Below are 21,309 nucleotides of genomic sequence, written 5' to 3'. Positions count from 1 at the left end.
CTAAAGACATTAGAATTATACTCACATGAGTAATTAGAACTTGAGAAATATTTATATGACACCTCTTACACTAAACAGTATATTAAATTGGGAAAGGAGGATTTGGTGCCTTTAGTTATGCTGATAAGTTCTTCCACTGAAATTTTTGCTACATTCTTTGTTTTCTCTACTTTTTCTTGCAGTTGCATGTTTATGTTTAAAAATAGTCACTGTAATATATTTGGTCCCTCTCAACTGTGTTAAGTGTTGGGTTGATTAGGAAGTTTCTCTGAAATGTGTTGCTAAAGGTCACTATCTTGGACTGATAAAGTGCTGCTGGCGATTTATTACCAGAACAGTTCATCCACTTGAAACAGTGCAATTAATATATGGTTCTGCCTTGGGCTATTCATCCTGCAGCTACAAAATCCAGTGCTGCCTGTGGAAGGATTTTCTCTCCTGTTGGTGGAGACATGAGTCCTCACAGAGGGTTGTCCACAGTGGTGCATAATCCCAGGAATATTGTGCTGACATGTTGAAGAACTTTCGTAGTACTTGGTCTGACCCCACATTACTCTATAAGCCTTATCCATTAACAGTGTTGTCAGTGCACACTCCTTTTGCAGGTGCTAAATGGCATTGTTGGTGTTTTGTTCCATAGCATGAATGTTGAAACCAGTCATGCACTGAAAAGCTCTGCAGAACGTTAATCTGTTTGAGTTTTGTGTGTATATCTTCTTTAGTCATTTCTGTCCTGGGTCCTGGTACAAGTTCAGTGAAGTCCATGTAGTGTGTCCCTTCCTGGTGATTTCACAGTTTAATGGATACTCTCTCAGGAAATCTTTGAGACCTGAAGCAGTATGTTTATTGTGGAACCGGAGGATTGTGGCAACCCACTGTACAAGAGCTACTCCACTATTAATACTTCCACTTTTGTTACTATGACCTCTTTCTAACACTTAGAAGATGCAATAGGCTATACATTTTTAGCATAGTATACACTGTATAGTGTACAATAACTATTTGTTAGTCATATGCTGACAGTCATATCATAAATGTGTCTATTTGAATTACTAGTATTGGAGTAAACCACATGTATGTGAGTTTTTATGTCTGTATACTTGTATCAGTAAAAAAATAAAACTGTATACTTGTTGGTATGGGAAGTAGTGAACTTTCTGGTGCGTGTCCTTATGTGTTGTCTGTGTTCTGGAGTTCTCTTAAAAACCATTGTGCTGGTGAGTCTTCCTCAGCTTGGCATTTCTGCCCTTCTGCTGACTGTCACCAGCCTCACAGCAGAGGGGAAAACTGCTTCTTCCCTCACTCCATCACTGCCTTTTTGCACATAAAAAGATGTGTAGAAAGGCTGCATTCTGCAGCAGAGCTGTTTTCCTCCCAAGTGAATATACTGACTTATTTTTACAACTATTTTTAGCGGGTGACGCAAAATACAAATGTTTGGATTTTTTTTTTCTGTGTGTATTTTAATATCTTGTTTAAATCCTCAAAAAGGAGCTAATAATTTTGGAGAGAAAAAGAAGGTATTGCATATGAAATGAAAGATATATTGATTGACTGGCAAGGAGTACGATACTGCTATAGTTTAAAAAAGCATTGTCTAAAATAAGTGCTTTAGGAAAGGGGAAGAGGGCTAAGAAAAAAAGAAAGCAAAATTTATACTTTTTCTGTAGTTTTGTGCCACCAGTTGAACACTATGGTTCTCCCATTAATACAATGATCACTTCAAATAGATGGTCCCGTGCAGGGCTAAGGGTTGGACTTCATGATCTTCATTGATCCTTCCAACTCAGCTTCCTAGTAGACCTATAAAAATTAAATAGTAGGTCATTAGTCGTCATTAGTTTGGAATATATCCTGTCACCTCTCCCAGCAGGCAGGTGTGGAAGGTTTTTTAAGCACACAAATATTTTGCTCTTTGACCTTAACTCTGAATATGGAAAAACAGATCATCACTGTAGATTCCATATTTTGATGTCAAAATCAACTAGCAGCTGCCCTGAAATAACACTAACATTTACGTGTTAATGTTTTCTCTCCAGTACTTGCAAAGTAGCTGACACCGATTCCATGCCCTACCAAAGCTGTGTCATAAAAATAGTGGTGGGTTTTTTTCTTTACAGTATTTTCTCTCTTCTTCATTTGAAAATAGTGAAAAACAAAACAAAATGATTGTTTATCTGTAGCAAGAACTTAAAATGCAGAATTTCATGTTGTCCTTCATAAGTGAATTAAAAATTGCATTTAGACATTTGGCCCTGTTTACATTTATACATTGATCCACAGCATGGATGCAATTTATCTTGTACCTCAGATGCTGTCGTATGTGAGCTTGTGTTCTGAGATTTCCCAAATGACTTTTTAATTAGTTGTTGTTATTACACAGCTCATAGATTTTTTTTTCCAGTGCACAACCACGTTGATTTCATCACTTATCTCATCTTTCACATGAAATAATCCTGATTGCTGTTGTGGCTGCCTTGCACTTCTTACCCTCACTTCTGCTGACATGGACCAACCTTAGTGTGTGTTTTCCATAACCATCAACATCACAGCAACACGGACCTGTATGCGGCTTCAGTGTTACTGTTATGTTGTGTTCTGTTTTTTTTTAAGACCTTTTTTCATATTTTGTTTTCTTGTCTTTTTTTCAGAACCCCCTGGAACATTACATTCCCCTGTTAAGAGCTTGGACAAGAGTCTGGCATTCCGCTTTTGCAGGTACCTTTTTGAATTAAAATGGGCACTTTTTCCCAGGGGTTGATAAAAGGAGGGCAAATCCAGAAGGACTTTACCATGTCTTCTTCTGCTGTCTGGGGAGCTGCAAATATATAGCTCAGTACTGTTTCAGAAGGATTGAAGCTTGCTCTTGCTGGCCTCAGTCACACGGCAACTTATGTGTCAATGTTGCAGAATCCTTTTTGGAAGTACTTCAGTAGTTCCAGGCTTTTTCTCACCCTCTGTTCCCAACCTGTACTTTAGTTACAGCCATACCATTCAGTAGGTTGTGTTAGGTTTTTACAATGGAAACCTCCAGTGTAAGTGAACACTTCTAGCCTTAGTCCTCCAGAGCTGTTATTTATTCTTGTTATTTATCTGAATCCTTTTTGGAAGTATTCCAGTAGTTCCAGGCTTTTTCTCATCCCATATTCCCAACCTGTAATTTGGTTACAATTTTTCATTCAGTAGATTGCATTAGCTTTTTGTATAGGAGACCTTCACTGCAAGCGAGCACTTGTAGCCTTAGTGCTTCAGAACTTTTTGTTATTTATTTGGTTATTGCTACTACATTCAAAACATGGAATCCCAGAGAATCACAGAATGGGTAAGGTTGGAAGGAACCACGATGGGCCTTTAGAGAATCTGTGCTGACTAGTCCTGATGACCTTCTTGTCATCCCTGTGGATAGAGATGGCCTCCAGAATGAGGCACTTCATCACCTTTCCAGGGATGAAGGTGAGGCTGACTGGCTTCCTCTCTCCTGGCCTTTTTGAAGGCTGGATTGCTTTCTTCCGGTCCTCAGGTAGAAGTCCATCCAGAACATGCTGAGCTTGATCTCAAAGTCTGAGCAGGAGATGAGCATTACAGCTTAAAATCTTATTCATCGCTAAAGCTCCTAAAGAAAAGGGGGAAATCCAGTATCTCATCCAGTGGAAAGAGTAGCTTCATTCTTGGTAAATACAAGGAAACCAGCTGAAACCCGGAAGGGCAGGAGGTGATGCCAGCTGTACATGTAGCACATTGTGCCAATGGTTGTACAATTCTTGAAAGACCAATAGGACACTTCTAATATTTCACTGTAGCAAAGAGAAAAATCAGTAATCAATGTCTTATGTGTCATGTGTCAAATCAGCAACACACTTCACTAATATTTAGTTTTAATTCCACTCAGTAGAAAGCATTTCATGTTCATCTGTTTCCAATCACCATATTTGGCTCGAGAACATAAATTTGCATCGTGTGGGGTCTTAAATTAATAATTATCACTGCTGTTTTATTTAAAGGCAAAAATAAGTCTGAGAGTACACATGGCTAATTTAAGGGTAAAAATCTGTACCCAGAATGTAGAAATCATCTCAGAAGCCATTTCTGTCAACTGAGAAAATTAGGAACTTGAAATTCCAGATATGTTGTAGTGCAAAATTAAAAGCAGCAAAACCATTTTAGCTGTGCCAAGGGCTGACACGAGGAACATTCAAAGCCTGGTAAGCGATTTGTGTTAGGTTTTGTGATCACAAGTTAACCTATACTAATTTTATAGTCACATTTCATATTTTTACCTTCCTGATGCCATTCTGTATAGGATTTATTTCTGCCATCCTAGAAATGGGATTCAGTGTTTTGCATTCATACAGATGCTGCAGGAGGTCTGTAGTTTTGTTGGAAATATATTGCTCAGTTTGCCAACAGAAAAGATTGGATTTGTGATTTATGACAAAAGCAGCATTCGGTCCTGGCTGCAGTGACACAGCCCTTAAAGCTTTTAAAGAATGTCTCGGAACCAGTCCAGATCAGTGATGAGCTGGTGCTAGTGAGTGAGGGACATCTTCAGTGGAGGGACGTGGTTCCCCAGCAGTGATGGGGATAGTGTGCTGGCAGGGCAGCTGGACAGGAGAGGTTGCCTTTATGCAGCAGGTATGAGCAGATGAAAAAACAGAGATCAGGTGTCCTCACTTGAGGCTTGGCACCTTGGTTGCTGCATCATATTATTTTTATGGCTTAGGCAGCTTAGCCCTGAGATGAGATACTCTAGTTCAGTTAACTACTTAAAAAGTTTGCTGATACTCATCTCTCAAGAAGTTAAAGCAGTAGCTATAAGTTTGGGATATCTCTATCCAATTTCTAGGTTTGGAATAAATTTCCTTTGTTACTTTGGGCAGTCCTACTCAGTCGTGTGTTTAATTTTCAGTTTGGAGATTTATCTTCATTTACAAAGAGGGGAGATCTGTTAATGTGGCTGTGTATCACAAATCTTAGAAGAGAATGGATATATAGCAATGATGGAGTAGTCTGATACTAGAAGGGAGGGTAGGAATGGAGGAATAGTTAAAACAGTTTTTCTAAGCAGTAGTCTATGGCACTTGTGAGAACACGGTCAAGAGCATCTCTAGTTCAGGACTCCCCAGGGACAAGCCAATTGTGTATCTCATCATGCAATCAGCACATAAAGGGAGCTGAAGCATTGCCAAAAAGAACTGGATTTACTGAGTTTGCTGGATTTACTCCACTATTCATTTTCTTCTTGAAAGTGCACAGGGCTCTGAGGTGGGTATTCTTCTGTGATCTCCTCCTGCCAACCACCCCACTACCAGCTCCTTCGCCACCAGCCTTCTAGGCTCAGTGTGCAGCCTGCCCCAGGCACGGGGGCTGCAGCAGAGAGATGTATCTCTTTGCTGCAACGCTAAAGTGGTCTGGGTTAGCAAGAGCTTTGCTTCAGGAGGATCTTCATGCCAGCTTTGTTCCTCCTGCAGGTGATATGAGCTGTGAGAGAGGAGAGGAGGAAGAGCCCTTGAGGTGTCTCTTCCACTTTCCTATAATCACCCTCTGTCCTTGTAATCTACTCCTGCTTCCCAACCTACTGTTTGGTGCTCCTTTCTCTATTCCCAACACCTTTTCCTCTCTGATCTTTCCCTGGTGATTGCATTTCTCCTCTACCTCTTCATGTCTTGCCATTTCTTGGTCTTCTTGTGTCTGTCCACACACTCTAAATTCCAGTCTTAGGGGTTTTTAGTTTGTTTGTTTGTTTGTTTGTTTTCTTGGCACTGGGATGCCTTAACTCTCACTGCCTTCCTCTCTTCATTTAATTAAATACACTGGTCATGACTTGATACAGCTTTTGTTTTCTTTAAGATAATGAGGGTTTTGTGGTTTCTTAAAATTTGTGGTCAGGAAGAATTTCCATCATAACTTCATCAGACCCCTCAGATATGCAAAAACTATCCAAGAGTCTGATTTCTTAAATGCAACTTTCTAAGAACATTGTTTTAGTGAAGAGTCGTTAATTTAAACAGTAATACAGAAACACACTCCGAGTGTCAAACTTGGATATTAAACAGAAGTTTGGATGCCCATTAACAAGTAGCTAACTGAATGTTCATCTTCAGTTAAATAGGTTGCAAACAGTTTGTGAAGATCTGTAGTTTTTACATGTGGGCTCTGTGGGCACATATTTCCCATATGGAAATCAAGAAGGAAATATAGTCAGTGTATTCTAACATCTCTGCCTCAACAACTGTAGTAAATACTGGTAGTCTGAGGTGTTACACACGCAGGCGTGTGATCATGCTGTGCCCATGCAGTGTAGCACTTGCGTTGAGTTATACAGCTATATCATTGATTGCAACGTCATAATAACATAGAAGACCTAAATTGCATTGTGTTTCAGAGCCAAAATTGGTATTTTTAACCATCAGCTTGAAGTAGTATTAAATATACAGACGTGTCTTCGAGATGTAGTGCTTTGCAGTCCCTCAGTTTTCTTTCTTGACTTCTAACACCATGTATCTTTAGACTTGAGGCTGGAGGAAAGGGGAATTAACTATTCTGTGCTATGGGAAAATGTCATCTTCTCTAGAGAAAAATATAGCTGTACCAGTCAAAAATAAGAGAGCGTTCATGGAGTTGTCATGAAGGTTGCAGTGCCCTGGAACACTGCTGTAAGTCATGTGTGGTTTGTTTTTGTTGGATTTTTTCCCAATTATTAGTTTTAAAAGACTTGATTTGTTTTTACATAGGCAAAATTTTTATAGCACACTTATTTAAGAAAAAAAAGTGCAATATTTCATATGTGTAAAGTTTCAATGCTTAGAAATGGTTAACTCAGGGCAATTAGATTGTAGAAATTACTTTAAAACACCCGTGCTGACCTTACTGCAGTAATAGCTCATGTTACAAAAAAGGCTTTTTAATACAAAGAGCTTTGGCAAAAAAGATCCCACAGCTAATCAGAAAAGCAGCTCAAAGTCTGCAGTTGTCAGAATTAGGCCACTCTATTGTACTGCCCTGGCTGAACATTATCATTTTTCTAAAGGTACTGGTTTTACCATACTCATTTTTCAATTGTGTCTACTGTACTACCTATTAAAGGTGGCCTTGTAGGTTCTTAATATCAGTAAGAGACATTAATTGGCTATATTTTAATATTTATTTCTAAAGATGAAACAGTTTTGCTGCTGTATAGAGTTTATTAAAAAGAAGTTTCCGTGTAACAAGATAAGCTGTTAGGAGAGAAAATATTTAAATATCTATAATCTAGATGGCTTTCTGGTTTCTTGCTTGTAAAATTTTGGCAAGTAATATAAGAAAAATTCCATATACTTGGGCACTATTCCTTTCAAATATGTTTTCAGAACATGTAAGAAACTTCAGAAAGGTGCTATTAAGCTTTGTTTTGAAACTATGAAAATAAGTATTTTCAAAAGATTCTCTTTCTAATTAAATTTCTAAAGGAAAGGAAAATTGAAGTATGATTTTTTTTTTCCATTTATAATAGCTCTTTATGGTTGCTGGTTTTTTCACTGCATAAATTGTTGGAATTGTTTCTCTTTTCTGGACTGTGTGTGTTTACTTTGGGTCTTCATTTATTTGAACATTTCTGGAGTTTTGCAGGGTTAGTAACTGCAAGTGAATGTCTAACTGCTGTTTTCTTTGTGGGTTTATGGTTATTTCTCAGACAAAATCTGTTCCTAGCTATGATACTATGTTCCTTTAATGTATTCCTCATTGTAAACAGTTTTAGAGAAGTTTTGACAATAAATAAAAGTCTAAACATGGTAACTTGAGATTTCAGGGCTTTTGGCCTCTTATGACAGTCTGGTAAATTTTTTCCTTTCCCACAAGAAGAAATTGGCAGCGGCATTTGTGTACATAAAATTAGAGATTGCTGCACTCTTCTGATAAATGAGAAACTTAGTCCCCAAGCTGGGGCAAGTTTCCCACCTCCTGAGGAAGAACCAAACTGGTCTCCCTGTTTCAGCTGAAATGTCCTACTTGCTAGAAATTACTTAATTGCACCGGAGCAGGGTTAGTAGTCCAATTTCTTTGCCAAGTACCTTATGTGGTCTTTTTTACTCTTTCCTTTATTTAAAGAAAGCTTGCAAATACTTTTTCTTTCAAAGTGGAAACCTTTCAAAGGACGTGCTGGAGAAGGGACTGTCTCTACATACTGAATCACAGAATTGCTAGAGTTGGAAGGGACCTCTGGAGATCATATAGTCCAACCCCTCTGCCAAGGAAAGGTCACCTAGAGCAGATTACACAGGAACGTGTCCAGGTGGATTTTGAATGTCTCCAGAGAAGGAGATTTCCACAACCTTCCTCGGCAGCCTATTCTGGTGCTCTGCCCCCCTCAATGTAAAGAATTTCTTTCTCATATTGAGTGGAACTTCTTGTGTTTTAGATTATGGCCATTGCTCCTCATCCTGTTGCTGGGCACCACTGAAAAGAGTCTGACACCGTCCTCTTGACACTAACTTTGAGATATTTGTATAATACTAGGTATAGCCTAGTACTTCAAGTGTCTGCCCTGGAGGGCTGGTTCTAGTCTGCACTCTAAAATCAAGTGGAGGAAGAGTGTTTCCTTTGTTATCCTCAGCAACACTGACTTCATTTTTAGGGCTGGCAGGTACCTGCTGGATAAGATAGTGTGAATGAGTAAGCTGGGCAAGGAAATCCTTGGTTCCTCTACGTCATGAGAGTGACTATCAGTCTTAGTTATGTGCATGTCTGTTAGTAGAAATAAGAACTTCACCTATGCTGGGTGGCAGAGGTGTGCAGGGCATCGCCATGGACCTCTTCCCCTGAACATCCCTTCTGTCCTACATGGTTAAGTTCATTCCAGATTTCTCACTGTTCCTTTCCATAGAAAATAAATAGGGGAGATGGGCAACCACAGAAGTCAAATATGGGACATGGGGAAGGTGTCCAGGTTTTGACTTGCTATGATGTTCAGGACATACATAACTGGGGAGTTGTATGCAGACAGAAGAGCCCAGAAGTGCTTCCCAATTTATTAGTTGAAGCAAAAAATACTGGCAGAGGAACATATGCTTCAAGGTGAGATCCAAGCTTAAATATCAGATACTCAAGATTTTATGAACACTGCTGTCACTTAAATAGTGAACAGAGAGACTTTGTTTTCCCAAAGATTCTTCTATTTTAGGTGTGCATATTTCAGTGCTGATTAGTTTTTAGTGCTCAGCTTGAGGGTGCTTTCATAGGTTTGCATGAAGCAAAATGCCAAATATCCAAGGGAGGTCATGTTGCCTTGCTGCAGTAGCTATGGAGGTGAACCTACAGAAGTCTCCTGGTTTTGGGTCATCAAGTCTTTGGCTACAAGTCTGTCTTGGTAGACAGACCATTTAATATAAACATTCATTTTGAAAATCCATACTTTCCCTTTATCCATTTAAATCTGGCTTGATTTCTTAATATTTCAACGTTTACATGCAGAAGTTCTTTTAAGCCAAGGTGATTAATGTTTTAGGGCTTACTTCATAGTGTAAGATCAAGTCTGATTCTGTATCTGCACCGGTGGTGACAAGTATGCTGCAGTAGAGTGCTCTAGCATTCATACAAGTTTTCATTTGAAGGATTTAGTACTGTGTTTAATTTATCTCAGTGTGTCAAATGGCTCAGAATTGGCATTTTGAAAATGTTGCTGTCAAGATGTATGTTCTATAGGTGAGTTAATGGTAATCATTATATTGGTGAGGATGCTGCAGAATTTGTTTCCCAGCTACCTCGTTACTGATGACACTTATGCTCCTGTTGTTGAGGACTAGACTTCACAGTGTTCCGGGGGGCACGTGGGTGACTGATGTATGGAATCTGAAAATCCTGCTAATGAGACAGCGTATCTGTGGTAATACTAGAAGGAGAGTGCTTTGCAGGCGTATCTGCATTTTTGAGATAGAAGATTTTTATTTCCTTCTTCACAAGTGCATATGATTTCTACTGAACCTATTGCCACAAAGATTTGGTTAGCTTAGAATATGTCTCACTCTTAAAATGGACTTGTTAAGAATTACCATGGATTTGAGATAGGAACTAAAATGAGTAGTGTTCCATTTAAAATACTTTTGCTGAGCTTCATAATTAAAATCATTTTGTTGTTCTGCCTCCCTCTGTTTTCTCCCAGTGTGCAGCAGTGACCCCTAATTAAATTTTTTTTACCCCACACATTGGAAACATTACCAGTGGGAACAAAGGTGGTTTACCACGATGCCAAATCCAAGCATGGCTGTGAAGGACAGCTGCCAGGAACAAGGAGATGAGGTGCTAGCTTTTCCTATCAGTAGAGAAGAAAGGAAAAGTGTAGGGCAGATAGCACTGCTGCTTCAACTAGACCAGAGCAGGAGTTACTGCATCTTACAAATCGAGATGGTGCAATGGGGAAGCAGTTTGAAGAGAAGGTAGAGAAGTAGCAGAGAAGTAAAAGTCCCCCTTTTTCCAGAGAGGAGGGACCAAGCAGCTGTGACATGGTACAGTAGGAACCCCAGGGTTTGATGAACCTCTGAAATGTGACAGAGCACCAGGTCCAGGGATCCTGTATTGAAGAAGGGGGTTGTGTTGATTTCTAAAAATGCAGAAGAGATCCTGGGAAAATTGTGTAGGCCCAGGAGACGACAGGATAAATTGGGAATTGTGGTCTTGTTGTAGGAGACTATAAACTTAAAACATGGTTGGTATGGAGAGATGCAAAATTAAAAGGATAAAAATGGTTTGGACTTGTGACCATTGACACTGGCTGATGAACAGAGAGTAAGGATGTTTCCTCTAAAGCTTTGAGAAGTGTTTGGAGCATCACTGTCATAAAATGCACACTGAAATAAAAGTATTCACATAAGGCTAGAGTTACAAATCTAATAAAAAATTACATTCCTTATTATACTTTTTCAGGCCCTTTCCTGATTTTTTTGTTTAAATGAGTGACTGAAATTTTTGCGAAGAGTACAATATGGTGTAAGCCACACAGGAGTCCAAAGAAAAAAGAATTGATTTCCACTACAGCTTTTATAAACACAGTCTGTGATAAGCACTCTAAATAGTAGGATGTGTTATATTGGTTTTTATCGTCTAGTTGGAAGAAAGGGAAATTTCATTTCTGAGCTTTCTTGTGCATTTGTGCAGCTGTCTGTGTCTGTTGAAGGAAACCGGTTTTCATGTGTGTCAGGTATCTACAGGGCAGTATTTAACCCAGAAGCAAGTATCACTGAGAGCTGATTATTGCTACTGGGTAGGAGATGTAACAGTGATGGATTTCAGAACTAAAAAGAAACAAAATATTTTCTAAAGGTTTTTCTTTCAAAGAAGTGTCTCTGTCCAGCTCCCAGTGGCATACATTACAGAGCTAGTATGTAAGTATAGCTGCTAGGTTGCTTTCCTGCTTTCCAGATGTTTGTATCTCTATGGATTTTACAGAAGCTATTTCTGTAAAACTGAACAGTGTTAGCATTTCTGGTTATGGCAACATCCTGCTTTAAGCCTCATCATTTTCACTGCACATTGAAATAGAAATGAGTGCTAAGTGGTGGCACTGTTTTATTTATGGAGAGTTTTGTGTTAAAAGTCTTTGAGTGTGATGTAAGAGCAAAGCAGAATTAGTTTAAATATATCAGCCCATTGTAGATTCATCTATGCACGTTAATACAAAGTTAATGCTGGTTGTAGTTTGGGGTCTTTTGGTTGGAAGTAATACATCAGCACTGAAAAGTAACCACCTTTGCCAAAGTTGTTAACCTTCCCACTTGGTGAAAATTTCCCTTGTCTGCATAATTCTGCCACTCTTGGTTTTAGGTCACTGTAGTTCACATTATTTATGACCTTTTGAAGGCCTAAATGTCTGCTTGAACAAATAGATATTGCTCTTCACTTACTGTTCACTGTTTCATGTTTTAGGGGGGAACAGAGTTGAAAATAGGCACTTTCATTAGTATTTTGAGTCATTGTAGATCTGAAAGGCTATTTCATCTCCTCATGCTTTATCTTGACAGTGAATATGTGAGACCAAGTCTACACACTATACACATCTTTATCTAAAATTGGCTTCAAAAATGAAATATTGCTGCCATTCTGGATATGGATAACCTTATAGCAGTTTCAGCCAAGTTTACTTGGGCTTTGCCTGTACTTTTAAGCTTACCAACATATATATGTGAGGTTTACAATGAGAATTATCCACAGAAGAACTTGTATCAATTTTAGGCATACATTAGTATAACTTAGTGCCTAGACCAGTAGCTCAGTGATGCCCTCATTTAGAGGCTTTTCAGTGACTGTTAAGAAACTGGCATCTTCATAATGGGACCTGCACCTCTGAAGTGCACCTAGTTGTTAGGAGAGCCTGACATTTTCCATCTGTGTCCCATGTTCCTGAGCAAATTTTGTTTCGTGATCTCTTTGAGTCCTTTTGCAATCACTTCTTGATTGCTTATGCTGGAATTTATGTGATGTTTATGGTGCATCTTGAGGTAGTGGTAGTTATATTTTATCACCTGGAAAATAAAATTGACACAGGCCTTTAAATATCAAGGAAAGCAGAGTAAAGGCTGTCAGCCTTCATTATATTTATCCAGTGTGCTTCACCCTACCTCTTGTACAATTCTTTCATCTGCTGTTCCAGAGAGATGAATTAAGAATACGAGGTTCATTGTAACTTTGTCAGGTGAAGCTATGTCCTCGCCGAGGACAAGGACAGAAATTTCACTAGTTTCATTTTCATGTTGCTTTTTGCTGCTGTTTTTGCAACTTTAATACTGTCGAAATAGCAGTAGTGCTCTTCTATGGATGCTTTTAGGGAAAGACTGGCTGAAACTTGACCGATGTGTAGGAGCAACAGGGCACAGAACAGGGGAGGGAAGCGGGTTAACATCACTCAGTCTGTGTTTAGAATGCAGTTTTAGGTATGGGAGAAAAAATAAACTCCGTTATTGTACAATAATATTGCATTCATAATACTGCTAGAAATAAATATTTGCCAGAATGGGGTCAGCTCATAAATTTCTTGTACATTTTAAGAAACTGCATATTTAGAATATATGGACTTGTAATTCCAAAGTTTCTGCATAGTTTATCTCCTCCTGCTGTCATGGCTTTAAATCAAGGAAAGAATATTTTATAGAGGATTTATTTGTAGCTAATGTTAGTCGTATAGCTACTGCTGCTCTAGGCTCTGTTATGTTCCCCTAAATCATGTAGACAGTGCATCGGTTATTTAAATATGAATATCTGACAAAAATATTATGGACTTAAGAGTGATTAGAGCACAATACCTAGAATGTGCTAAAATTAAGTGCTTTGAATCTCTGCCCCTGTTGCAAATGATTCCTGAATTGAATTGTCTGACTGAAAATGCAGCTTTAAAACCCTAAAACTTTGTTTTTTATTCTACTCGGCAGGTCTTCAATGGATGCTAGAGGAGCTCAGTTACTCAGAACTGTCAGAAAGATTTTATTAATGTATGCATAGTATTAAAAAGAACTATGTTTGAATGTGCGCATAAGTTTTTTGTCTTCGTTTTTCTTTAAATAATCTCTTAAGTCAAGTAGTTACTATAAGGAAGAGCAATAATGGAAATACAGAGTGAATCCTGAAAAACACAGTTCAGTCCATAGAAGGATGACAGCTACAGAGCAGACACTTGGATGTAAACAGAGTAAAAGGAACATTTCTTGGGTCCCTAGGTATATTTCACACAGTGGGAGTGGGTGAAGAAAACCTATTTGCCTTTGAATTTCTGCAGGGCAATACTGGTACCAGAGATGTACCCAACAGGGAATTCAGATGCCTAAGCAATAAGCTTCTTTGGTGTTTCAGCCAGAAGAAAACCATTTCTATACCCCTCTTGCTCCAATGATGATTTTCACAACTGGAAACTAAGTGGCACAGTTTTGTATTCCTGAGACTACACTGTACTGCTGCTGCTCAGCCTTTATCTTTACCAATGAAATTAATAAGTAACAAGCCTCTCTAATGTCACTGTGGTGTTTCAGGTACCCATGGACAGCAAAGAGGCTGGTAGGAGTTGAACTGACTTTCCTAGCTAGCAGCAGAATCATGCTGCAGCAAACACAGGCAGGAGAAGTTTTTTCATTAGCAATTTGCATTCATCCACCTCTCTTTCATCCCACTTCCTTTTCTAACTGTACCTGATTAATAATCTTTATCTCTCTGAGATTAGAGTACTGAATAAACTTTCTGGTGACATTCAAATACAGCACTTCAGTGAAATGGATCAATTTAAACAATACACAAAAAGTTAATCCCTTTTCATAGCTGCATGTTCTTTCATTTATACCACCAACCCCACAGGTACAAAGCTTCCATGTCTGGCCATGTAACCCCAGGCTCCCTGTGCTGGCTCAGGTGGACATTTCTGTCCCGGCTCCTCACCAGGTCTTTGCTTTTCTTTCTAGACATTCCTGGAGCACATTGCCAGTTGCAGCCTATTTCCATTGACTTCGGGGCACTTGACCCCATATGTGCTTGCAAACAAGCACACTTGTTCTCTTGGATGAACATGCATGCACAGTGGGGTTTGTTTTTCTTCTTTTTTTTTCCTTTAAAGTGTGGTGTTGAAGCCAACGTGGATGCTTAGCCTTCTAAGCAATTCTTGCTGGAATTAAACAGGGCTATCGAGAGCGAGGAAATTGTTAAATGCTGGGAAAAGACTTCCAAAAGCAGCTCCAGGCCCGGTGCCTTGGTTTCACCCAGCTACGATCCGTAGTGGTGTGTGGAGCTGCTCGCCAGGAGGATAATGGAGTTGGCAGCTGTCCTCTGGGGCAGGACCTTGGTGGCCCTTAATGACAATCATCAGGAAAGTGGTCTCACTTATTCAAGTTGTATTAACTCAGTTGAGTGACAGTGTTTAGTACAGAGAATTGGGTGGTTTATGGGGTTTTCTTCCTCCCTGCTCTCATGTAGATTTGATTTCTGCACACAAGTGTAGAAATACTAAATATACACACCAATAGAGTATTTATATAGGCACTTAGCCATCAAGCTCTGAGCTGGTGACATGGAAAGATTTGATTTGTGTGTACAGAAGAGAAATGTGTGTGTGCAGATGCATGTTGGAATTGCCTTGAGCGGATTTGGAAATTTCATACCTAATTTCAAAACAGTACTAATAAATATGTTGATTCAAATGAGGAAAGGAAGCTTTTTCTCTTTCAGAAAGACTTAGTTAAAATTCAGGAAGTCAAACTGCCGAGGAGTTAGCACTAGGATTTATAAAACGACATTGAAAGGGAAGCTTAATTAACATTTCACTACCCTTTCAATTGGACTGAATCCGTGTCTGGTTTATCACCCACCTAAATGTGTTAGTTTGTATTTGAAGAATGTTTGTGACAGTGAGCCTTCAGGAGAAAGCTCAGCTTTTTCCTATAATCTCATTATAGCATTTGTGTATTCTATTTGCTTGCTTTGACCTTGGATGATACAGAGAGAATATTCAATGTATATATCATAGATTTCTGGGCATCAGTACTTGTTTTCTTTTAACTGTTAATGTAGCTTTAGCTGGAATTTAAATTTTTTGGTGTTTTTTTTTCTTTTGGTCAAAACAATGTACACGCTATATTAGTAAGTTGGGTATTGATGGATGAGCACACACAGGATGGCAGGGCACACGAAAGCAAGTCATCCCAGGTAAGGATGCTGCTCTGCATTCCTTAGGATAGAGTAAAGAAGTAGCAGCTGCTTTTCTTTCTCTCCCTGAAGAACATAGTGATAATAGAAATGGGATATTAAAAAGGGCAACATAGATTAATGGGGCAATAATAAAACAAATGAGACCCATTAGCGAAATCACTGCTTGAAAAGTAGATTCTGTGATAAGTGCCCTTCAGTGCCTTGTGGAGGGAAAATTGTTTCAGCACTTGTAATGTCATCCATGGTGTTGGATTTTAGACTGTTGTGACAATCTAAGTGATAGAATCTTAAAATAATTTAGATGAAGGTAATCTTCATTTGTACTTACTGCTTGGTAGAAAACTTGAATGATTAAATCTAAATGTTGAAGACAAGTTCTTTTTTTTCGAATGCAGACAGAGTGTTTTTGCATGTTCCCAGAGTCTTTCATTGAAAAACAAAGCAGTTTTGTGTTGTTCTGTTAAGCCTGTAAGGTGATCATGAGAACTTGAAAAGCCTTATTTTATTGCTGGAGCACCGGTGCTATGGGGACTGATGTTCAAACAGACTTTGAACTGGCATTGGTGGCTGTAGCAGCATGTCCTGTTTTTTAGTTGTTGATTTTATATTAGATTAATGATGAAAGGTGTGCATTGCACTTAAAATGTTACGTGTCTCTGTTTGCTCTCTGCATTTTAGACCAGACAGTTTTCTGAAGCATTTAATGAATAGGGAAAATACAATTCATTTCTGAGATTTATAGGGTACGTTGTCTGTAAGGAGAAAAATGTTTGGGTTTTAGAGATAACAAACCAACTTATCAAAGGCTCACAAACCAACTTATCAAAGCCGAATATATTAGTTTGAAAGTGCTCTTTCACAGATCATCAGGAGATAAATGGGTCTAAGTCTCCGAATTGTCACATTTTTCTTCCCTTTCTCCTTCTAGAAATGCATGGCTGTATTGTGGTAGGGTCTAATTTTTATTTATTTTTTTTTTTATTATTTTACAATGTAATTTTGTTAAATCAGAGTGTAAACATTAAGCAATACATGTCTTGCAAGATGCTCAGGGGAGCAGGGCATGGGCACCCTGAGCACTGTGCCTCCGCTGTGCGCCAGCAGCACATCCCATCCAGCGGTGGAAGAGGAGGGCCGGGAGGCGGCTGTTGCTATCGTTCTGATGTCAGGCACTCTCACTAACGTGTGGTTGGTTATTCTGCATTTCAGATTGCTGCCGGTAGCGGAGCGCAGAGGGAACGGCGAGACTCCCACATCTTTCAGCGAGAAGAAAGGAGTCAGCGGAGCAGACTAATACGGACTTGTGTCGGGTGCCCTTGCCCTACAAAGGCTGCCTTTAAAAGAGAAACGCAGTGTTATTTAATGAGCTGTGAGATGAGGCACTGCTGCTAACGCTCAGATCCCAGGATTCATCGGCTATTCATTGTGCTTAATGTACATGTTTCTGCACCGTGCATTTAGGAGATCCCAGAGAAGAATCCAAAACGGCTGCGGGGGAAAGACCACCAAACATGCCTACAGAAACATTACCGACAGGTAGCATGGTGAAGCCGGTCAGCCCTGCCGTGACTTTCACATCCGCTGTTCCTCTCCGCATCCTGAACAAAGGACCTGACTATTTTCGCAGGCAGGCGGAGCCTAATCCAAAAAGACTGAGCGCAGTGGAGAGGCTAGAAGCCGACAAGGCAAAATATGTCAAGAGCCAGGAGGTCATCAATGCCAAGCAGGAGCCTGTGAAGCCGGCGGTGCTGGCGAAGCCACCGGTCTGTCCTGCGGCCAAGAGAGCACTGGGAAGCCCCACCTTGAAAGTCTTCAGCAACAACGCAAAGACTGAGAGTGGCGTCCAGAGGGAAAATCTGAAACTTGAGATTTTGAAGAACATCATCAACAGCTCTGAAGGCTCCAGCTCAGGTTCAGGGCACAAGCACGGTCCCCGAAATTGGCCACCCCACAGAGCTGATTCAACAGAGCTGAACCGACACTCATTTGCCGAATCTTTGAAGGTTTACCCCACGCAGGGTCGTAGCAGCCCACAGGAGAGCAGCTCCAACGTCAGCAGAAGGCTCCTAGATCAATCGGCAGAGACTTTCTTGCATGTCTCTCACAGCTCTTCAGATATTAGGAAAGTAACTAGCGCAAAGCCCTTAAAAGCAATACCCTGCAGTAGTTCAGCCCCACCTCTGCCTCCAAAGCCCAAAATCGCTGCCATTGCCACCCTGAAATCCCCAGAGATTGAGGCAGTCGAGTCTGGATGCGGAGTTAGTAGAAGACCCTCCCTACAGCGATCAAAATCAGACTTAAGTGACCGATACTTTCGCGTCGACGCAGATGTGGAACGATTCTTTAACTACTGTGGACTGGATCCTGAAGAGCTTGAAAACCTCGGGATGGAAAACTTTGCAAGGGCTAACTCTGATATTATATCCCTCAACTTTCGCAGTGCAAGCATGATTAGCTCAGACTGTGAACAGTCTCAGGACAGCAACAGTGACCTTAGAAATGATGACAGTGCCAATGACCGTGTGCCATACGGCATTTCAGCCATTGAAAGGAATGCCAGAATCATCAAGTGGTTATATAGCATCAAGCAAGCTAGAGAGTCACAGAAAGTGTCCCATGTGTGAGAGAGAAATCCACCATAGAAAAAACAAGGACTGTATCTTTGTCTGTGAATATTCAGTTTGTGAAGGGTTGTGAAGTCTACTTGAAGTCTTGTACCCTTCTCAAATCTCTTTGTGTTGCTTGTTGTGCAATGTTTCCAAGTTGCATGCCTGTCAACATGTGAGCTGACCTGGCTTCCACTTGAACAATAACTAACTACAAAGCCTGGCTGAGCATACACATTAACTGCCAAAAGTTTAAGACAAGAATCTGATTAGGGCTTCAGTATAATCAAAGTGTTTACATGGAAAGGTTATATGACTTCTTTGGTATTTATGTGGTTCCTTGTGGATTTTATATATGTCACTTTCTGTCTTAATACGGATATTGTCAACTGATGTTACTAGTTTCTAAGTTGAAACAGAATCCCTTTGGGGGGGGAAGAAAAGCAAAATTGGCCAGAAAAAAGAGGTTTAGGCATATGACGATAGGCACAGCGGCCTTATCTCTTGTAGAAAGTGCATTATTGGCACATGAAAGCTGTTTCTAAAAGGCAAAGAATGCTATGTTCTTAAATTATGTATCATTGTTAAACTATATATCCCTACTTGTAGTAAAGCTCTATTCTGTAAAGGTTTCTTTTTTCTAGGTAAGTTCCCTCCGTTTTACAGCAGAAATAGTCTAGTGAATCTTCTTGACCTCTCATAAACTAAATGAGTCTTGCATTTGGGTTGGTGAAAGCATTTTTAATGATTTTGTATTATCCCTGTTGGAAAAGCTTAAAGAAGGTCAGAGTGAACAGACGGCGCAGGTGTGGGATTTTGTGGGCTTAATTTTTACTCAAAGATTCCTGGTCTTAAACTTTTGACAGGAATAATTAGATCCTATAGCTGATATTGAATGCCTTTATTAGTCAAAACACATCATGACTACAAACTCCATGCTGTCTTTTAATTTTTTTTGTAGACCTATTTGAACAGTTAATGAACAAAAATGGAAACACACAGCCATATCAATATAACGCCTCCTATTCAGAAGTAAATACACTCAGTAGCTGAACTATATCTGAAAAAATGTGATTATGTTGTCTTGCATATGTTATATCTAAGGCTGTGAGGGTTTGTTACAGCTCTAGGAAAGTGTAGAAACATGACAGTATGTAGCTTTTTTCTTTTTTTTTTTTTTTTTTTTTACCTCTTTAACATGGTTAGTGCTGCAGATCAACCTGTTACAAATCTTTTGACAATCTGTGTCTTCCCAGTGGTTTAATGAACTGTCATTTCAACTGACAGTGGTGGTGTGGTAGTCGAGAAGTTGAAAGTACAGTGGTCTGCTTCATTATTATTGTATACATGCTTTGAAGTAAATTGCAGCACTACCTTATACTACATCAGCTAATAGGAAACTTTTTTATTGTGTAAATGCTGTAAGACTTTGTATATACTTTAGTTGTTACGAAATCTTTAAAAGGAAGAGTGTTATGCTAATAAATAGCTCCTGGTGCAGGTATGGTAGGTTTTTTGTTCTTTTTTTGACCCCTTCCATTCTTAAAACTATATCAGGAACTCAATTGCAGTGTCTTTTAGTGCTGTAGAAGGTCTTGGTTAAATAATAGTTCCAGTAAAAGGTTTCTTTTACTAAAGTGCTTTTCAGAATATAATTTTTTATAAAATAACTATAGCAGCATGATCTGTCTGAAGAACTAGAAGAGGTTTTCAAGACTCCTAAAATAGCTTGCTTCTTCCTTACCTAGCAATGTTACTGTTCCCATTTATAGCATCTGTTCATAATGAATCACTGCAGTCTTCTGAATTATTCTTCAGTAGTGCTTATTTATATATTTGAATATTAAAGATATTTTACAAAGTCGGGTTCTATCTTTTCTCTAAGAAGCCTGTAGCCCAACTTCTTACAGCTACAGTTAATGCAGGCAAGACTGGAAGTGGAGCCAGGTAGTCGTTTGTTGCCTATGGGATTATCCCGCATCCAGTTTTAAATAAGTGTTCTCCAAAGGATTGTTCATGAAGGGGGGAAGCACACATTCAGTTTCAGGAGGCCATTCTATGATTTTTACAGTTGACTTCACAACCTAAGACTTACAACATTCCTAGCTTGGACAAAAAAAATGAGGAGCTCTGTATTTCAGCTACAGGCACATTTGTGACATTTCAAGCTCCATGGATTTCAGTTGGCATTGACATCACACTGGTTTTTCAAGCATATTTTTCCAATAGTAAGTTCTACTCAGTTCAGTGACTATTTTGCCAAGGAAAATAATGCTTAAGGGATTAAAGCCAAGTGTAATGCAGCTGTACAGCAATGAAATAAAGAAGTTAAAACCAAAATAAAAAATGCACTCACATTGTCCTCTCTCAAGTGTTTTAAGAATTATGAGAAACATGCTATCTCAAGTGTTATCAGCCAAAAACAGAAATAAAGAAGCCTTTATAACTAGAAAATGGATTAGAGCATATCCTACTATTCTGAAGTGGTTTCCCAAGGTTTGTTGGGAAGCCATAGGCTCTTGAGAAATCAAATTAATTTCCTTTTAATCCACAAAGGGTTTAGGCTTGTGAGCTGTCTGTAAGAGAGCATTTCCTCACCTGAGATCTTAGGCAGCACCTTTGAAACAGCACAAGCTCTGCTTCTGCTATTGCTGCTTTTTACAATGTTCACACGAATAAGACTTCGGAGAACCTACAGACTTTACAGGACCTTCACAGTCAGCTGAACTTGCAAGTCCGGTGAGAGTGCAATAATAGAAATCATAGGATTGCAAAATGTTCACAAGGCTTTGAACAAGGAGGTAAAAATTGCCTTCATTTGTCACTTTGTTACCATTTATGCAGACAGGATTTATTTATTTATGTTCTCGCTATTGCCTGTACATTTGTGTAAAACCCAAATCATTGGTGTGTCTGATCTGTTTTTGTATTCAAATGGGAATAACTATTTTGCCTTTGCAGACAGGTAATCCTGTCATGTCGAGAGAGTCCGTTATTTGTATCTGCCTTAGGAGATTCCCAAGTGCTAATGTTGTATTCATGGAGAGTTGTA

The 21,309-nt window shown here is 39.3% G+C and overlaps 1 protein-coding gene across 4 annotated transcripts in view; it reads left to right on the top strand.

The window, feature by feature from the left end:
• The window catches only part of FAM110B (family with sequence similarity 110 member B), a 114,386-nt gene extending 93,789 nt beyond the window's left edge, over positions 1-20,597 (top strand). For 3 of the 4 annotated variants that reach the window (XM_018080052.2, XM_008921381.2, XM_018080060.1), the window contains 2 exons: positions 2,652-2,718; positions 16,861-20,597. In XM_018080052.2, coding sequence (XP_017935541.1) covers positions 17,163-18,275 — 1,113 coding nt within the window. In that variant the 5' untranslated portion in view covers positions 2,652-2,718; positions 16,861-17,162 and the 3' untranslated portion in view covers positions 18,276-20,597. Of the gene's footprint in view, positions 1-815; positions 838-2,651; positions 2,719-16,860 lie in introns of those variants that run through there. The other variant, XM_018080063.1, reaches the window with a different exon arrangement.
• The last annotated feature ends 712 nt before the right edge of the window (positions 20,598-21,309 follow it).

Source organism: Manacus vitellinus, unplaced genomic scaffold, assembly GCF_001715985.3.
Source record: "Manacus vitellinus isolate BGI_N305 unplaced genomic scaffold, ASM171598v3 scaffold_1_pilon, whole genome shotgun sequence".
NCBI lineage: Eukaryota > Metazoa > Chordata > Aves > Passeriformes > Pipridae > Manacus > Manacus vitellinus.
The sequence above is the reverse complement of the archived record's forward strand: the minus strand, read 5'-3'. Positions and strand labels throughout refer to the sequence as shown.